Source organism: Ascidia mentula, chromosome 2 (assembly GCF_947561715.1).
Source record: "Ascidia mentula chromosome 2, kaAscMent1.1, whole genome shotgun sequence".
Taxonomy (NCBI): Eukaryota; Metazoa; Chordata; class Ascidiacea; order Phlebobranchia; family Ascidiidae; genus Ascidia; species Ascidia mentula.
The window spans coordinates 7,012,210-7,031,034 of record NC_138567.1 but is presented as its reverse complement, the minus strand read 5'-3'; the positions used below and the strand labels follow the sequence as shown (position 1 = coordinate 7,031,034).

Sequence of the window (18,825 nt, the reverse complement as noted above, 5' to 3'; positions counted from 1 at the left end):
AACACAAAAAAGGCTCAATATGATTGTGATTCAAATTATTGGGTTTATTTAAAAGTTCTGTATGAGAGCTGGTTGCGAAGTTTGACCTCAAAACTACACAGCAACGACCACCGTATCCCAAATTTACTCCAAAACATCATACATTTTTACGCTGATTGACAGTTACGCCTTTCTTCACTTTGATCACAAACGCGGAGCAAGTCAATTGGGGATCATTCCAGCGTATACATGTCTTTGTCAAACACCCGATACGCTTTTAGAATCTGTTAGGCGCACCCACCGTTATACTCATTTTGTGTGCTGTTGAAAGCAGGATGTTTTTTTTTATAGGGTGGTGATGACGGTTAGCACGCAAGGTTTTAAAGTACCCGGGCTTGTGGCGAGAGATCAAAAAAGATACTAACGAATACCAGTCGACGCATTGTAATTAACCGTGTGCGTTTTAAATTATTTTCGGTAAGACCGAAATCCTAGGCTTTGGCGCAGTTACTGCCCCCACAAATGAAACAAGTGTTGTTGTACAAGAAAGCTTGACCGAAAGGGTAACGGAATGGCCTACAGAGCGGTAGCGGAATTCCAAATCTACGTCCACCGGTATTTCAATTACATTCTCGGTCAACGCAAGTTAAATTGCGCAAGCGCTACATAGATAATCGACAGACGGGCCAGAATTTTTTTTCAGACGCGCCAGTAGGTTGAAATGATATAGCCTGGGTTTAGGGTGCGCCGTGATGTACGATGACTTGTCGTTGTGGGGATAACGTAGTTTGTTCTTCAAACGTCAAGACTATATAGCTGAAGTACTAGCAATGCTGGTGATGGTCAACAACAATGTTGCTTAGTTACAAAAGTCTGCAATGCTTTTAATTTTAACTGCTGTTTGTTAGTTTGTACATATTTAAGGAAGTACACAGTTATTTGCAGCGATGTTGATAATCTGCCTGCTTTATGAGTGAGCAAATAGCGCAGGTGGCATGAATATTATGTGACATGTTTTTGGTGATGGCTAGCAGCAGTCATATGAGCAAGGTTGTCGGAAAGGGGCAGATGTATGAAGTGTCAAGTCTCCTTTCATGACTAAAGGTTGAAGATTGTGTATATTACAATATAGTGTGCTATTGGTTGCGAACAAAAATGTATGCATAATCTACATTGATGGAAACGTGCATTTCCAAGGTTGAAACCAGTCGGCTTTGTCAAAACTAAAATCTGTTTTGTCAGGCAATATCCCCCAGTGCTAGTAAAAACAGCACAAAGGGAAGATTTTCTGAGACTCAACATTGTCTTAAGCCCGTTCTGCGTACAGCCTTCAAAAGAAGGAAATCTTTGTGGCCGTAGGGATAGAATGCATAGTCGATTGACTCGATAACCTTTATGGTTTGATTGGTACATGTGTCTTTCATACGCGTTCATGTTCTTGTTGAGCAAAATTAAATTTTATTTGATTGAATTATTCCGAAATTAGTTGACAAGAATTGTAAGTTGCCATAATGTGAGTCTGCTACTCTACTGGGAGGTACAGTTCCAATCAGCCTTTGAAAGGTTTGTTGCCCTTTTGTTTATTAGATTGAATTACGTGGCTCACAGTGTCAGGTTTCGTTTTGAAATAGTTAACAGGTAGCCTCCCGCTGCTGGCTAAATATTACGCGCAGTAGATCGATAAACCGTGTTTTTCAACTGATGTACACTACGGTGCTGCTAAGCACATAATTTGAAACGTTTTGTGATGTGGAGTGCATGTGTGTGAAAGAGTTAAACCAACGCAAAATAGTTAAAACACATTCATTTAGAAATTTAAAATAAGCATTACTAATAACATTTACACATCTTTTAATTTTTTCCTGACAGGATTGCGTATACAAAACAGTATCGTCAGCATTTTAAGCAAAATGCAACAAAATAAACTGGTTTACAGCGGCCTTGTTGGTGCCGTTCTGACAACGCTTCTGATCGTGTTGGCTTTTGAAAATTTATTTGATTGGGAACGCTTCAATACGTTTGGTCGAGCAAAGTATGTTAACTCTATACTGCGTTATGTCGATCGCCAACGCGTATCGTGTCTCAGAAATGATGATTTTTCAGGCAATTCTTCCCAGAAACGGTTGATGATAATGTAACGCCACCAAATATCGAAGGCTTGCCCCATACATTGGATCATCCGGAAAGCTCTGTGGATAAATTAGGAATATCTCCAAAGTAAGTGCGACACAGAGCAGGACATAGCATCCACCCACTTGTTAAGAGTGCTTATAAATATAAGGTGCTCCCAAACAAATAAATAGTGAAGAGGGCCGTTAATTGCGTTGGAGCGATCCCTTATGTTTGTGGATCGATCCCTTGGGTTGAAGTGGCTTACGAGTTACTGCCGCATTCATCACAAAAAAATGTGTTTGTCTCTTTTGTGGATGCTGCATCCCAATAGACTGCGACCAACAGGGTCCAACTTGTGAGGTACCGCACAACGGAATACTACTAAAAACAATATTGCCAAACGATAAAACTACTCACTAAATACAGTAGTTACCCGGTCTACCAGTTTGCGACTGAGTAAAATTGCTTTTCATATTCTGGCCACGTATGGGGACCACATGAATTCGGGATCGTTCGCGGTAACATTACATATCCGTCAAGCGCCTCCATTTGCTTATGGTATGCGGTTAGAGCTGCCAGATCTCATGTGGTAAAGCTAGATGTCACCCAACTGTCGAAGCAATGTTTTACACCACACATTCACAGCACAGGGCACGGATACCTTTTGCGATTGGTTTGAGAATGGCAAGGGTGCTTATTTTAACAACATCTTTAAAAATTAGTTTTTTTGCACCTAAATCTTCTAAAATATTCTCCTAATTGTATTTCGTGAGTGCCGTCCTTCACTGTATGCTAGTTTAAGTCCACGTATGTTCAATTTATCCATTCTTTACCAACATGTTTTGTGTGAGATGCTGTCTCTCTCAGGCGACATCAACTCAAAAATTTACACGGTGCTTGTAACGTTACTGTTCGACCAGGGGTAAACATATAAGGCACGCATTAACGTTTGAGTTGTGCTTCCACGATAATGTATTACACTCCTTGTTGACTAGAACGTATACCGCAGCTGATTTCCGCGTCACATGTGTCGTACTGGTGTCGACACGCTTCAATGCTGCCATGAGCGATATTATCCTTCTGACGGTTTTCCTTTGTTAGCAACAGCCATTCACCGGCGACCATTGACTTGATAAAAGCAATTTATTTTTGCCGTAGCGCAAGCCTTCAAAGGTTTTGCTGCCGCGAAAATGTTTGACAACCACCAGTTTCAAAGCATCATCTGTTGCATCCACTGTGGTTTGGTTAATTCGAAGCTTGATTTCATATTGGCTTCAGTTGTTTGTTGTTACTTGCCCCATCCAAATATGCTACACTTAAATAAGGAAGGTATAATGTTTCAGAACGGAGTTTCGTTACACACAGTGGCACTTAAGTCACAGCTACGTGTTAAAACGACCTAGAAAACCCACCTAAACACAATTAAATCTTTAGTATGGCGTATTCCAAACTAGCACGCAACAGTTTAGTAGCGTCAAAATTGTCACAAAATAAGATAGGATGTTTTTTGTGTAATTCCTATGCCCAATCTCGGATGACATCTAAATTAACAGCTTTACAATAAAAATGGTCAGGCAAAAACTACAGTTTGCCAGATTGCTATGCTCGCAGGTATGCTAGAATAGCTCTGACCTTATGACAACATTCGCAGCGGCCAAACGGTCAGTCTAAACAAAAGCCACCACTGGATCCTGATGTGGCGACATCCATGGGGAGTGGGTAGCGAGGGAGTAAGTGATGGAACAAAGGTAGGAAACTGCACCATCACATACGATCGATCGAAACTCCCCGAAGCCAGTGCGGTTGTATTTCACTACTCGGGACTCGACCAGGAAAAAGTTCCTTGGCAACATTACAGGTATGCCTAAAGTTTACACTGGGTACGACCGATAAGATGTATAAATTGTATTATTATGATACTTAACGACCAGTCAACCTTTAATTGTGCTGACAACGCTGGTAGTTATTGTATCATCACGGAGACTGTGTTTATTTCTAGTACCACAACCAAGCAAACTCCCTCAGATGGAGTAGGAGGGGTTTTTAATAAAGAGCAAGTTCGCTTTGCCTTTATTAACTTCCCATGTAGCAAACGACCATTAAGGCTTGAGTATGTTTATACGAACCATTGGCTTCCTCGAATGGAAAAGGGCGTTTAAGATTTTTTACCCTATGGTTTGCCTCTGGCGCATGCATACCTATTTGCTCCTCTGGAGAACAAATTCGTTATTATTGCGTCACAATAAGTTTTGGATGGCAATCGCCACCCCCACAAAAAATTCTGCATACGTCCTTTCGTCGCACGGTCTGAGATACAGATTTGCATCAATAAAAAATGTATCGACACTCGCAGTGGGATCATTTCCAATACATTCTTTTCTTACATTCCTGTGAAAACACGGACATACTGACGTTAACACAAACAATATTTATTTTCGTGGTCATTTTTACTATTCGTCGAATCACCTTTCTCCTACCTCGCAGGCATCCCAACCAAGTGTTCATCTTCAACACCATGGAGAGTCCGAGCTACATACGACGGGGTGAACACCGCATGACAATGTCCAAGTTCGACGGTGGCTTCATAAACTGGACCATGTCCTATCGTTACAGCTCCGAAGTGTTTTCGTCGTATTTCGTGGGAGCGCGTAACATATTTTTCGACAACGAGAAAGACTTAAACGAGTTGATCGCCAAGAAGTCTAACACAGCTGTATGTATAATAATTATACCGCAGAGTTATCATAATTACGTTTCCTTACAATACCTTTTCGGATTTCTGTCTAGAAAAGGTTGAAACGTACAAAAACATGTGTCATTTTGGATTTTAGATATGCTTGAATCTTGTATTGTTGCAACATCTCTATTTCCTATACTTTATGTGTTGTAAACGTATGTCAAAAACGTCAACCATGTCAATGTCGTTATAGCTGTGGGTTGTGAGCAACTGCGGGGCGACTCCTGGAGCTTCACAAAGACTACAGTACGTTGAAGAATTGATCAGGGCCGGCCTTCCGGTTCATCGCTTTGGTCGATGTTTTAATAACAAGAAAGAATACGATAACATGCCGAGCGAACAGCGCCAATCCTATCGGTTTTACCTGGCCTTCGAGAACGCCGTACATTGCGAGGATTACATGACCGAGAAATTGTGGACCAACGCTATTATGGCGGGTCGTGTACCAGTGATTTGGGGTCCATCGAGGGCCGACGTGGCCAAACTTGTTCCCGCGGGTTCGTACATTCACGCAGATGACTTTGATTCGCCGGGTGCACTCGCGAAATACTTACTTCGGGTGGAAGCAAATCAAACTGAATATCGGCACTACTTCGAATGGCGTGTTAACCCAGACCAGAAGATGAAGGAAATAATCGGTAAACACGAACTGATTCGCGAGGAACAACTTTGCTACAAGTTACAGAGGCCATTCGCTAGAAAAGTCATTTCCGATGTTAGTAACTGGCTCATAGGCAATGAGACGCCAGCAGAGTGTTTACAGTGAAACTGAGTCAAGATGTGAATATTTACCAAAATATTCATGCACGTATCTATGTACATTATACCATGTGGCTGTGAGATCCATTCTTATCGACCGTTTTGCCTTTACCGAAATCTATGCAAAGCTAAATTTTAAGGCCATCGCTTAAGAACAAAATTTAAATTTCAGTGTTTCTTTTCTACAATCAATATACTTTATGTGCACTGGTACTGCTGTGTTGCTGCTAAATTCTTAGTTTTTGTTGGATGTCGATATTTGCCCTAAATTATAAAACAGCGCACGCACGCACGCACGCAAAGAAAAACTTATTTTCTGTGCATAATAAAGTTAATTAATTCCGCTGGATCTCTAACGCCATGTGCCTATGTAGCTGCATGCACTTAACATGTTGAAATCACAACGTGATGTTGCTAATAGCTGCAATTTACAATTACATGAAAAAAACGTTTTCTGGGCGGCTGTGTTCATGCATTTCTTGTTATTTTTCCAAATCTTGCCCGTTATAGGTCTGACCCGCCAAAATTTGGCATAAATTGGTGCCCCTTAAGAACACAGTTAATACTGCAGTTGAATGTAATTTAAATGCACGCTTTTGGGCTTTTGGGCTTTTGAGTTTCATCTTTTAATAGTTAATACTTTATGTTTAAGTGCGATTTAGAAAGTAGACACTATTCGTACACTTTATGCTTACAGGATCCATTGGTCCGCTGTCACATTTTTAATAATTTTCAGCCCGCAATTAGAAAAGTTTGCCTGTCTCCTGTCAATTCCGCTGCCACTTCATACAAAAGTCGCGAAACAGCGCAAGAACACGGGGACAATGCTTAGCTAATATCTTTTCCTAGAGGGCGCTATGTAGCAAATTAAATCCAAAGGAGTAGTTCAAGAACGTTGCGAAGAGGTCGTTAATTTGTTGGGGAAAAAGGCAGCTTCAAAATACTGTGCTTACAAAGCTGAATTCTTGTTAAACGTTACGACCCAGCAGTGCGTTGATTGCGGTATATCGCTTTACATTTTGCATGCAAACAGTATTTATCGTAGTGCTGTAAGCTTGTGCGGAACAAGATGGTATCGAAGGATACCTTGTAAGTTAAGCTTAATTATTAGTATTGTGCCAAATACACCGTAGATTAACGACAGCATATAAGTACGTATACAGAGTATGAAAAGGCTTATTTTACCATCTGTATTATGACAATTGTGGGAAATGGGATTTCCTGTAAATGAATCTGCCTACGCCGCCATTTTACAAACCTGTTTAACTGCTAAAAAAACATTCAACACTTTTTGTAGTTATCTGCTTACCACAGAGTTGATATCTGCCCAATCTGATCTTGTTTGTATAGTGATGCTGGCGATATGCAAGAGTTAATAGTGTCCAAATAATGCGGACTGTGTCATGTTTGTGCATCTGTGTTTGCATCCTATTGGTTTATAAGCACATTTACTGTTAAAATTGGCAGGTGGTTTGTGTAGGATCCTTGACAAGAAATCAGACCTAATTAGTGATACGCAAACATTGCTTTTAGTATTATTATAGTTAAAAACAACATGTTATTAGATTATTAAACGTGCCGCATCAGTCTTTATACGTCTACGAACCTAATTTTCTTGATTTGTCACTCTTTTAAAAAAGACTGACTTTTGTATTAGTTTTTAAATCGGGCCTTCATGTTACCCCGAACCAAAAGCAGAGTTCAAATCCAGTTACTACGTATCACAAGTTGCTGAAAACATTGACATAAACGACTCCTAATCAAAACCCCGGATTTAATTTATGATTTGGGACTTAGGGACTAGGAATGATCCTCTCGTGACAAGATTAGGTTTAACACGTGTCGCTGCTGGAAGTGAAAAACGAAGCACAGCTAACATTGAATGCCCATTAACAGTGCTGTGGTGTGTCGTGTCGTGTTAAGTACTAATGTATAGTCAGCCTGACAGTACTTTTTTACCAAGACCTCAATGTGTGTAACGAAAAGAAACCTCAAACAATCGTCCCATCAGAATCAGCACCTGATTACTTATGGGGTCCTTTTCAATGTTTAAGCCACGCACTGGTGAGCATAAGTGAACCCAAAATGTGGGTTTAATTTTAACGAGTACCTCTGTTTGGCAAAGTCAGGTTCACGTTTACATTATAGCACGGTGCTGCGGGTTGTCAAGTTACCCACTGTCGTTTGGCAAAACATATTAACTGGTGTGAGGCACTTTTTGCCAATTGTGACCAGCGTTGCATGACGTAACAATGTCGGATGCATTTTTACGCTGTTGTAATAGGGTTTGTCTTTTTGTAAGTGGTTCCGCAAAGCAAAGGGCCACTTAACTGTGTTTGAACTGTTTACTTTCTGGCCCAGGACCTAGGTAAATTTAGGCTCAGATTTGATAGCGTTCTAAAATTCCCTTTTTTGTGTGTTGTTACAGTCGTATGGGTGACATGCCACCAGCCTTATGGGTGATTTGTGCTGGTGGATACCCTATACTTGCGAAATGGAAAATGCCAAAAACAAATCACTTTCTAATCTAGTTTATTGTCAGTGCATTATGTATAGATCAAGTGTTTCACAATATGATTTGTATCATTAGGTTTGTGATGTAATAATGCTATGTATTGCTGGGCAGTGAGTAAGTTGAAGAAGGTTTGTGTATGGTGTGCCAGCATTTTAGGAAATGAACAATATGTGCCGGGTCCCTCCTAGTTGCTAAACGTTTTTGTTGTTCGTTTAACTTGTTGTTTGTAGCAAGTCTTAGATTGTTAAGTTACTGCGTTTCAGTATCTATTTTTCATTTTCATCGCAAAGAACCTTTGAATTGCTTTTGTGTCGCTTTATGAGGCCGTATTTATTACTGCGTAAATATAGTCATGTGTATCGCTACGTACCAAATTAAAATATTCCACAGTTTTCCTTTCCGTAATAATTCTCCATGCGTTCTAACTACGGGTAAATGCGCGCCGAATACCCAGCCTTTGTGTACACAGAAACTCTGCATATAGGAGTTTTGAAAATAGCAGGCGACTGCTGATGCAAAGAGTTTTAATGATCGACATCCGTCAACTAATTGTTACGCTAAATGGGGTAACTGAAGAGCATTCAGACAAACACCTGGCTGGTTGGATGTCTAACAGCTTCAATTGGAATAATCTATATTGCTGGTAGTTTGGTTGTGTCACAAGATATGTATTGCGGCAAGTGTGTGACTGCTCTTTTGCTCGTCGGCTTGTCGCGGTTTCTTACATGGTTGACTAAGGCATGACGCATTCAAATCCGAGATCACATGCACCATTCAACGGCTTGCGGAAGACAATCGATGCCAAAAACGTGGAATGGAAAATGTAGAAACGAAGCACTTGCTTTCATGGCTCGTTGCAAACGAATGACCCAACCACATGCGACGCGTTTTTATAGAGTGGTCGTTTGTTTTATACTTATTATGTTTGCAGACGTTAGGTACTGTGTGGCAGACTTACTTAATGCGGCAGTTTTAAGGTCAAAGGGTAAGTGAACCACTGTAATGATTTTTAGTTACAGGCTACAGCTAAAGCTCTGTCTTTCCGGAGCGTCCACAGTCAAATCAGGCTTACTTTATTATAGTATTTTCATCACAGCCTTCAGCAAACAAGTAACAGTCTGTTATTAAATGAAATGACTTAAAACAAAGATTGCTACATTGCAATTTTGTCACCAGTTTACCTCTATTGTTATCCATGCTTAGGTCTACTTGATTGGTTGACGTATAAGTATAAACAGAACCATTAGCAATTGTACACAATATGAACAACATCAAATTGTTTTATGGATTTGTTGCTACAATCATCGTCGCAACAGTTCTGGTTACATGGAACTACCGAAGAGCAACTGACTGGACAAACATGGCTGATCATGACCTCTCGAAGTAAGTCAAGTTGTCATGCAAAGTAACTTTATAGTTTGAATTGCTTGCACTGTCTTGCTCGCATTGTTTAAATACACAGCACCTGCTACAGCGCACTATAGATCGGAAATGTAACAAAGCATTATATATACCGCAGTCCATCAACAACTCAGTTCGTCAATATTGACTTTTGTGTTGTGTTATCTGTACGTTGTTTGTGGTAGTGACTGCATTATAAGTAATCGACTTTTAGCAACGCTCTACCCGCCTAATTCATCGACTGCACTTTTCGGGGCTTTTGACATGAATGTATTGTTTTCCGCTATAGGAATCTCGTTTCCGGTACGTTCAAACATTTGGCAACAGCGCAAAACACTAGCCGTGGTACGCAAAGTACTGTGACTGCAGCAACAATGAGGTTTGACAGGTAAAGACATCCGTTACGAGCCACAAAGCTGCTTTGTTACTGCGTTAACCAAATTTTTGTTCTCTACTATCGTTGGATGCGTGAATATCCTGTTAGCGATGGATGTCGATACCAGTAAGGGTGAAACTATGAATACGCTGCGTACGTTACACTTTATACATCGCAACCATGGCTTGTAGTATCAGAAGACCGATAATTTTTGCGGCTTACTCTGAAGAAACTTTACAAAACAGCCATAACGTCATCATGGAACGTTGCGAAACGCTATATACGTTTTATAATGGAATTGCGATGCAATAAAAGCTAACGAAGTATTATTTTTTCACCCACACACAAAAATAAAACAATTGGTGTATATAGGGATAACGTACACATTAGGCACGCCGATGACTACACCGGTCGCAGGAAATTTAGACCACATAATATGGTTGCCATGCATGCATCCATGCGTCCGCGGCTCTTCTCTGAAAAGCTACCGTGCTGTGTTTCGCGTTGGCACTGTGGATATCATTTTTAATCATTACCCAGTGTTGCATTTTTTCTCGACTTTTGTTTACTAGCGATATGGTTTACAATTGAAAATAGATTATAGGCGAAACAGTTACCGGGTATAGGGCAAACTTTATTACATGTGTGCTATTTCATTTTTTTTGTTACAATTCGTTCGATTCGGTTTGAATATTCTTGTAGATGGTTATACGTAACGTTGAACGAATTTCGTTGGTGGACATAAGATGCAAAATTTAACATTAGAATGCCGCGCATGCCACAGTTGGTCATGGTGCTAATTTCGTATATAGGTGCTAGAACGTAGAGCAATAGCCTTATGCCAACATTCGCAGCGGACGAATGGTCAGTCTAAACAAAAGCCACCACTGGATCCTGATGTGGCGACATCCATGGGGAGTGGGTAGCGAAGGAGCGAGGGATGGAACAAAGGTAGGAAACTGCACCATCACATACGATCGATCAAAACTCCCCGAAGCCAGTGCGGTCGTGTTTCACTACTCGGGACTCGACCAGGAAAAAGTACCTTGGCAACATTACAGGTACTTTTTGAGTGGTAAACTCTTACATTGATACTGCTATTTTTGTTGCCAGGCATACTAATTAATCAGAATTGCTCTTCTGGCACTTAGTTTCTAAAGTGTTTATTGGAAACCAACGTCTTACATTGAATTCGTAATATTATTAATATTAAATAATATCCTCAGTTCGAATTAGAAATTGAAAGATAAATGGCAACAATCAGTGCACGATGCTTGATTTGAAAATCGTTTCAACAAGTCCTCTATTAAACCCCTCAAAATGATGCGTAACGCACAAGAAGGCTTTCAATGCGCAACTTTTCATAACACCTGTGGGGATAGTGTCACCCACCAGAAATGACTAATGTTTTCAAAACAAATTGTGGGCACAATATAAGGAACAACAAACAATTTACCTTGTCATATTTTCCGTTTTGAATAATTAATCACTTGTTATCGATTTGGGTTCTTTCGTAGCCACACCACGTCATTAGTTTGCGAACTACAGAGTCACGGTGACGTCATAGGGGTCCCAAACCATTTTTAGAAAACCCAGATAATTTCGGGAAAGTATAAATTCTCTTGTCGCAAACGAAACGTATTTTAGCTGTAGAATTTCAATCGGCTTGTATATAGTATTAACCGGAACTGTTGTAACTATGCAGTAATATCATCACCCCAGGAAATCAGCGACAATTGTAACCATCAACACACAGCATAGCTACATATGAAAACCCTTCTATAGCAAAATGAAAAACCATACTTGTTTACATAATAGCTGTTTTCAATGGGTAGAACCATTCATGTTACGAAAATGAAACTATCCTAAATGATGCAGCACGTCGAGTGTGAGTGAATTCTTTAAAAATTTTGCATAACTTAATACTTGTTGTGATTTATCAGACATCCCAATCAAGTGTTCATCTTCAACACCATGGAGAGTCCGAGCTACATACGACGGGGTGAACACCGCATGACAATGTCCAAGTTCGACGGTGGCTTCATAAACTGGACCATGTCCTATCGTTACAGCTCCGAAGTGTTTTCGTCGTATTTCGTGGGAGCGCGTAACATATTTTTCGACAACGAAAAAGATTTAAACGAGCTGATTGCCAAGAAGTCTAACACAGCTGTATGTAATAGTTATGCTGCAGAAGTATCCAGATTACGTTTCCTTACAATGCCTTTTCGGATTTCTGACTAGAAAAGGTTGAAACGTACAAAAACATGTGTCATTTTGGATTTTAGATATGCTTGAATCTTGTATTGTAACATCTCTATTTCCCATACTTTATGTGTTGTAAACGTATGTCAAAAACGTTAACCATGTCAATGTCGTTATAGCTGTGGGTTGTGAGCAACTGCAGGGCGACTCCTGGAGCTTCACAGAGACTACAGTACGTTGAAGAATTGAGCAAGACCGGCCTTCCGGTTCATCGCTTTGGTCGGTGTTTTAACAACAAGAAAGAATACGATAACATGCCGAGCGAACAACGCCAATCTTATCGGTTTTACTTGGCCTTCGAGAACGCCGTGCATTGCGAGGATTACATGACCGAGAAATTGTGGACCAACGCTATTATGGCGGGTCGTGTACCAGTGATTTGGGGTCCATCGAGAGCCGACGTGGCCAAACTTGTTCCCGCGGGTTCGTACATTCACGCAGATGACTTTGATTCGCCGAGTGAACTGACGAAATACTTGCTTCGGGTGGAAGCAAACCAAACTGAATATCGGCACTACTTCGAATGGCGTGTTAACCCAGACCAGAAGACGAAGGAAATAATCGGTAAGCACGAACTGATTCGCGAGAAACAACTTTGCTACAAGTTACAGAGGCCATTCGCTAGAAAAGTCATTTCCGATGTTAGTAACTGGCTCATAGGCAATGAGCCGCCAGAGTGTTTGCAATGAAACTGAGTCAAGATGGTCTGGTAAAATTGAGGCTATTCAAGGATGCTTGTTACCGCGCAGGTGCGCCACTGTGTGGCAATGTGTTTATCGCTTTTTTTGCTCAGTTACAATCACTTTGCACAAGAAATTTATGCATTTTTTTAACAAATTTTCACAAATTGCTGTCACTACAACCAGTATATCGTAAACTTTTTCATAGCCAGCTCATTTTGGCAAACAACTGTTCATTGTCTTTGAAAAAAAATCAAAATTTCAGCAAAAAGTCTTCTCTGCCACATTTTAAGTGCTTTCATGACAAGTTACTAAATCCTAAATATGCAATGCTATATTTTGAAAATATACCTTTTAGAAACTTTGTCAATAATGTAATGTATACGTATTTTGTCCGCGGGAACGCAACCACCGTTTATTCTGTAATTCGGTTTGTAAAAAATAGCAATTGCGAAATATCGTGACTATTTTAAGTACGCTTTAGACAGGGCTACTATCAATACAGAACGGATATCTATTGCTTAAACAGTACGTGACTTTTTACCGTGGCGTCACACTTATACGGTTTCAAGATTCCATTGCACACCTCAACCCAATTTGTTAGAGTTATGACGTCACAACATAATTTCGTAGTCATATAAATGCAACCATAATCTCTGGACTATAGCTTTAGCGAATATTTAACTGTTATATAATAAAAAAAATCGCCAAAATTAAAAAGTTAATCAGGTTTTTTAAAAATATTGTCCGTTTGTGTTGGTTACGGATGCTTATGATCATGATTGTAAGCTCATTATTTTCGCATTTTGAGGTTTACAGAAACGTTTCGAAAAGCACTGCCAACAAAACCAACCCATTGCGTTCTGAAAGTGTGCTTTTTTCAATCCATGGTATTACGACGCACGAAAGTACAATACAAATGCAGACATTTTGTGACAAACAACAGGTTACAGGTGTGTTATGGGGGCAGTGAAAATATTATGAATTAAGCTGTATTAGAACCTGGAAACCGAAAAAAACATCATAGTTTGGAAGGCGATTAGTACAGAAAAAAACTCGGTAGAATAACTTCAAAGAAAGATATTTCATCGACCAGCCGAAAGAAATTGCGTGGTACCCATAATCTTGATACGTACTTCGGCCGGCCATGTTCTACACAGTTCCAAACCACAACCGGAAGGTGCACATTGGTTAGGCTACTGATTAATGGTTTAACGGATAGTTTCGCACCACTTGCGCCACAGTAGAAATGCATTCCCTTTATTATATCAAACTAAACTGTTCTCTTTTTCGATTGTTATGTCATAACAAATGACACTATTTTTCCTTTGTTTGAAAGCGTTTGGACAGGCGGTTTAATTTTCTGCTCCCGGGCAGTATCTGTTATATACTGGCAATATAAAATATGTTTGTAATTTCATACCCTTGCAAATTAACCGAAGGGCTTTTTGACTACAATGCAGAGGAAACTTTAAAATGTACAAATTATCTAAATTTTCGAGATTTGTTGATCTGTCTTAAAATAACATACATATAACGCCTATACTCCCTATTTGCACAACAAATTACATCTCGTACCAAGTGAATTCATGAGTATCATCTTTGGGTTTTGGAGCACAGTTTCTTTACAGTCCACAGCTTACAGAACGTATGGAGTGCGCTATAGAAATGGATGATTAGAACTAAGGCTTTGTTTTGTGGTAAAGTAAAGGAAGTGTTCAAAAGAATATTTAGACAATGAGGCGCGGTAACTCGATACGTAAGATTAACTGTGGTATGGCTTGGCCGTTAGTTTTACGGGTGCTGGTTAAAATCATTCCGTAATCACCAGCGTAAGGCTGTTGTGCCTGAAAGAAAGTTGTATGACTTGAAACCATAGGAGGGATTTTGCTTCAATTTGTCAGTAAACTTTCAGCAGTGCTGCTTGAGCACGCAAAAATGTCCACATGAGCAAAAATAGCAGACATAGTGGATAGAATTACTGTTGGAGGTCGAAATGTTGATCAGAAAAAGACGCTTTTGGAAACTGGCTGTTTTGTGTACATGCGGACTACTGCTGATGCATTTTTACTTTCAGAATAAGAAGAGAAATTTCAAATTTGTACAAGATTATCCACCACAAATGTAAGTGTTTTAATTTATGTGAGCTGCAGACAGATGGCCACTGTTTCGACCAATAAGGTTAGACCGTATTGTTGGCAAAGTCGTCTAGAAAATCACACCAAGCTGCATTGATGGGAAGATACCTTTACACCGGTCACAAAGTTGTTTCCAAACTTGATCCACATATAAGCCTATGGAACATAGAAGTATGTGCGAATATTAACGCTACGATTTCGTGTGGTATTTCAACTTAAATGTATAACCAAAAATAACAGGTGGTGGCCCTGTTCACGCCCAATCATTAAAATTTGCACAGATATCTGTTTTACACAGACTTATATGTGGGTCAAGTTTGGAAAAACTTTGTGACCCGGTGTAGTAGTATATTCCGCATTGATGAGACCTTCCACGTCGAAACAGTGGCTATCTGTCTGCGGCTCACAGAAATCATATACTATTTGCTGACTTTGGAATTGCTGACTTTGTGTTTAACTTGCTTCGCGTTCAACAAAGTTTGATTTTCAGTACCCAGTTTAGCTTTCAACGACAATTTCAAGATGAAAACAAGAATATCTACGCAAACGCAAAACATAGGTATATTTTGAAATTGATGTGAACACAAGCTGTAATTTTTGTGAATGTTTTTTCTACGATAAATACACCGCGACACAATGGCATGTTATTGGTGGCATTCTAACAATATCGAAAATTCTGAAATCGTTTTATGTTTGTAAATAAGCTCAGCAGAGGCAACAAAAGAACTGCTTGTGACATTTTCTTGTGACAAATTGCAAATCAAACCTCTAAGCAGTAAAAAAAGTTGGTGTAAATCAGGTCACACTTATGGAGTAAATATAATGCATTGGATTCAGTTATTTGATTTGTTTCTCAGCAACAGCCATAGCATCACAGTGAATCTATTTGCCAAACAAAATTATAATGGCATTGTTTCTGTGTTTGTGTAGTACACAAGTGTGCAACGTAAAAGTGTCGTTAATCAGTCGCAAGGTTAGAAACATTGTGACATCATTGTGCTAAACTTAGTTTGGTAAGAACATGTTGTTTGTTGGGTCGCAGTGACTTACACGAGTTTGAAAGATTAAACACAACCGAAGAGCCAACAACGACGACCGAGGAGCTACCGGTATACGGAAGGTATACAATATATTTTAATACTATCTCTGTCAAATATTAACAAAAACGCTTACCTGAAGTTTTTAGTTGGTATGTGTGTTTTCAATGGTATATACATGACGCAGTTTAGCATAAACATTAAAATATCTTGCATAAAATACCTGGAAGTCTATTTTGGCTATTTTGCTGACAAGATCGTTGCAAGTCACACAAAAGCTGCACTGATGAGATCAATTAGTTTGAAAAGGTGGCCCTGTCTGCTGCTATAAATAACATTATTGGCACTATTTCCTTTGCATGAAAATATCATTTGAAGCTAATTAAATGGGATATCTATGTAGAAACATCAGCACAGAAGTGGCTTTATTCAAACTAACCAATAGACGATTGATCCTTGTGTGGCGTCACCCGTGGGGAGTGGAAACAGAAGGTGTTCGCGAGGGTTACAAAGTTGACAACTGCGTATTCACATATGACAAGGAGCGCATTGCCGAAGCCAGCGCCGTTATTTTTCACTACTCGGCCCTCGACAATGAGAAAATTCCATGGAGACATTACAGGTAAATAGGGCACTAGTTTTTGGCATCACAGAGTATTAATGAATCAATGGGGTGCTGTTTTTTTGGCAAAGACTTGAAAAAACAGAAAAAAAATCATTAAAAACATACAAGTTTAACTGATAAGTTCGTTGTGTGTGAGCCATAGCTACACTCATGAGACCTGTTAAGTCAAAACAGTTGCCCAGTTTGAAGCTCACAATACAAAAAAAAGCCGGCATTTAAAACACATATAATAAACGTACTTTTTTAGGCATCCGGATCAGCGGTACGTGTTTGAAACGCTGGAAAGCCCGAATTACATGACACACGCCGAACACAGAAGTCTGAAGGAATACGACGGCGGTTTTATCAACTGGACAATGTCGTACCACACCAAAGCTGACGTATTCGCCCCATACTTCACAAATAAAGACGACTTGACAATGCACGCACAAGGCGTAGTGGACAACCTGATGAAAATGAAATCGAGGCTGGTCGTAAGTCATTGCAGCGCTTTTGTGGCCATTTGACGTGCGTATCATGCACTTCGTTCTCTAATTCACGTGATCTGTTGTTCCCGAAAATGCACGAAGTTGACGTCGTAGGCATTCCATCTGGCATTAAGTGAAATTTAGTTTATGAATTATCTTCTGGAAAGCACAAAACAAAGACAGTATTCCACATATCATTATAGGCTCTGTGTTTGCACCATACAATAAGAATATTGTTAGGAAAACAAGCGAGTTAAAAAATTATTAAAGTACCTTGATTCACTGGCGTTCTTCATATTTTCAGTTATGGGTGGTGAGCAACTGTGGTCTTTTGTACGGTTCTGTGGAGCGAATGAAGTACGCCCAAGCTCTCGCCGACGCTGGTCTGGACGTCTCCTATTACGGAAAGTGCTTCAACAACAGCGTCGAATACAACAACTTCAACAGAACGCAACATGCGCAATTCAAATTTTATCTCTCGTTCGAGAACGCAGTTCACTGCAAGGACTACGTCACAGAAAAGTTTTGGCAGAGTGGGATAAATTATGGACGAGTCCCAATCGTGTTTGGTCCGTCTAAAGCCGATATGGAAAAGCTGGCGCCCCGCAACAGCTACATTCATACAGAAGACTTCAAATCCCCGAAACATCTTGTTGCATATCTCCAGTGGTTGGACGGAAACGACGTCGAATATCGTCGCTACTTCGATTGGCGACTTAATCCGGACCACGAGACTCAATTAAAGCTTTCCATGTACTCAGAGATCCGCGAAAAAAAACTCTGCCGGATGCTTGGGAATGGTTTACTAATGAGAAAGAGTTACCCTTCCATGAGCCAGTACGTTTATGGCGAGCAGCCAGATGAATGCTTGCGTGCCAAACCTGTGCCTGCAACCACGACTGTTCTTGAGGCAAACAAAACCTCCACAAAGCCAGAACAAACTTTTGTTTAACTATAAGCAGTGTAGAAACTGTAAATTTGTCATAATATGATGCAAATTTGTGCCAAGTCAATATTTCAAAATCTTAGAAATAAATATTCACATTACCTCATCGCCAAGTTTGTTCGAAGTTTCTTTTATCATAAACCTTTTGGGCTTAGCCAAAAAGCGACGTGGAAACACATCACTTTCGGCCACACGCAATTAATACATGTTGAAAAATTCTCAGGCAGATCAGTTTAGTTGTTCATAAAAGTAACAAAAATCATAAGCAGCAAATTACTACGTTCGATTATATTTGGCCGAATTTGTATGCTAAAAAGTATTACGACAACGACCACCACTTTAACTGTTTATTTTCAGTGTTTTTTGTGAGTCTTTGTCAAGGTTAGTGACAAACTTGGAGGCGAATACAATAGTTTTTGTGGGAGAAATTCACGTTATGAAACTCTACTGCACAGGATATTTAAACTATTTTTACGTCGCCTTTACAGGTTCTTCTGGTTTTGTTATGTCTGTCTGTTAATTGGGTAGAGAAAGGAAATGTAGAGCAGGCTAGACAGATGTGTTTACCTTCATGATAATGCTCTATTTTAGTTTAACAGTGAAGATTTTGGGTCTAAGGTTGTGAAATTTGTAAGTTGTGCTGTAGGTTGGCATAAACGTAAGGTCAATAACTTTTTTTGGTTGAGCGTTCAGGAGTCTCAATTTTAGTACCAGTTTGTATAATCGTAAAAAATTGCCCAACAAACAATTTTGTAAACACCCTTATATATGGTGAAAATATTATCAGT

The 18,825-nt window shown here is 39.7% G+C and overlaps 3 protein-coding genes across 4 annotated transcripts; all 3 read left to right on the top strand.

The window, feature by feature from the left end:
* Positions 1-490: 490 nt before the first annotated feature.
* LOC145889729 (3-galactosyl-N-acetylglucosaminide 4-alpha-L-fucosyltransferase FUT3-like) lies at positions 491-6,144 on the top strand. The gene is made up of 6 exons (XM_082980742.1): positions 491-1,542; positions 1,849-2,011; positions 2,083-2,196; positions 3,743-3,949; positions 4,576-4,804; positions 5,022-6,144. Exons 2-6 carry the CDS (start codon positions 1,890-1,892, stop codon positions 5,592-5,594), a joined length of 1,245 nt encoding a protein of 414 aa, XP_082836868.1. The 5' UTR covers positions 491-1,542; positions 1,849-1,889; the 3' UTR covers positions 5,595-6,144.
* Positions 6,145-9,071: 2,927 nt separating this feature from the next.
* LOC145889092 (3-galactosyl-N-acetylglucosaminide 4-alpha-L-fucosyltransferase FUT3-like) lies at positions 9,072-13,670 on the top strand. Of its 2 annotated transcripts, XM_082979975.1 has the most exons (5): positions 9,072-9,485; positions 9,793-9,891; positions 10,734-10,940; positions 11,823-12,051; positions 12,264-13,670. In XM_082979975.1, the coding sequence occupies exons 1-5, from the start codon at positions 9,364-9,366 to the stop codon at positions 12,831-12,833; spliced, it is 1,227 nt and encodes a 408-aa protein (XP_082836101.1). In that variant the 5' UTR covers positions 9,072-9,363; the 3' UTR covers positions 12,834-13,670. The 2 variants fall into 2 exon arrangements, with proteins under 2 accessions (XP_082836101.1, XP_082836102.1); XM_082979976.1 differs by lacking the exon at positions 9,793-9,891.
* A 981-nt stretch (positions 13,671-14,651) lies between these two features.
* Positions 14,652-18,137, top strand: LOC145889321 (4-galactosyl-N-acetylglucosaminide 3-alpha-L-fucosyltransferase FUT6-like). Its single transcript, XM_082980258.1, has 6 exons — positions 14,652-14,948; positions 15,453-15,521; positions 16,005-16,082; positions 16,403-16,621; positions 16,872-17,097; positions 17,396-18,137. The coding sequence occupies exons 1-6, from the start codon at positions 14,821-14,823 to the stop codon at positions 18,041-18,043; spliced, it is 1,368 nt and encodes a 455-aa protein (XP_082836384.1). The 5' UTR covers positions 14,652-14,820; the 3' UTR covers positions 18,044-18,137.
* Positions 18,138-18,825: the final 688 nt, after the last annotated feature.

What these genes read in the sequence shown, in the direction of transcription:
- LOC145889729 (XM_082980742.1), top strand. Translation starts at nt 1,890, where the DNA reads ATGCAACAAAATAAACTGGTTTACAGCGGCCTTGTTGGTGCCGTTCTG. An exon ending in AATACGTTTGGTCGAGCAAA is followed by an intron (nt 2,012 to 2,082) that starts GTATGTTAACTC and finishes ATGATTTTTCAG; the next exon opens with GCAATTCTTCCCAGAAACGG. An exon ending in CCAAGAAGTCTAACACAGCT is followed by an intron (nt 4,805 to 5,021) that starts GTATGTATAATA and finishes ATGTCGTTATAG; the next exon opens with CTGTGGGTTGTGAGCAACTG.
- LOC145889092 (XM_082979975.1), top strand. Translation starts at nt 9,364, where the DNA reads ATGAACAACATCAAATTGTTTTATGGATTTGTTGCTACAATCATCGTC. An exon ending in GCTGATCATGACCTCTCGAA is followed by an intron (nt 9,486 to 9,792) that starts GTAAGTCAAGTT and finishes TTTCCGCTATAG; the next exon opens with GAATCTCGTTTCCGGTACGT. An exon ending in GTACCTTGGCAACATTACAG is followed by an intron (nt 10,941 to 11,822) that starts GTACTTTTTGAG and finishes GTGATTTATCAG; the next exon opens with ACATCCCAATCAAGTGTTCA.
- LOC145889321 (XM_082980258.1), top strand. Translation starts at nt 14,821, where the DNA reads ATGTTGATCAGAAAAAGACGCTTTTGGAAACTGGCTGTTTTGTGTACA. An exon ending in CAAGATTATCCACCACAAAT is followed by an intron (nt 14,949 to 15,452) that starts GTAAGTGTTTTA and finishes TTTGATTTTCAG; the next exon opens with TACCCAGTTTAGCTTTCAAC. An exon ending in GAGCTACCGGTATACGGAAG is followed by an intron (nt 16,083 to 16,402) that starts GTATACAATATA and finishes ATATCTATGTAG; the next exon opens with AAACATCAGCACAGAAGTGG.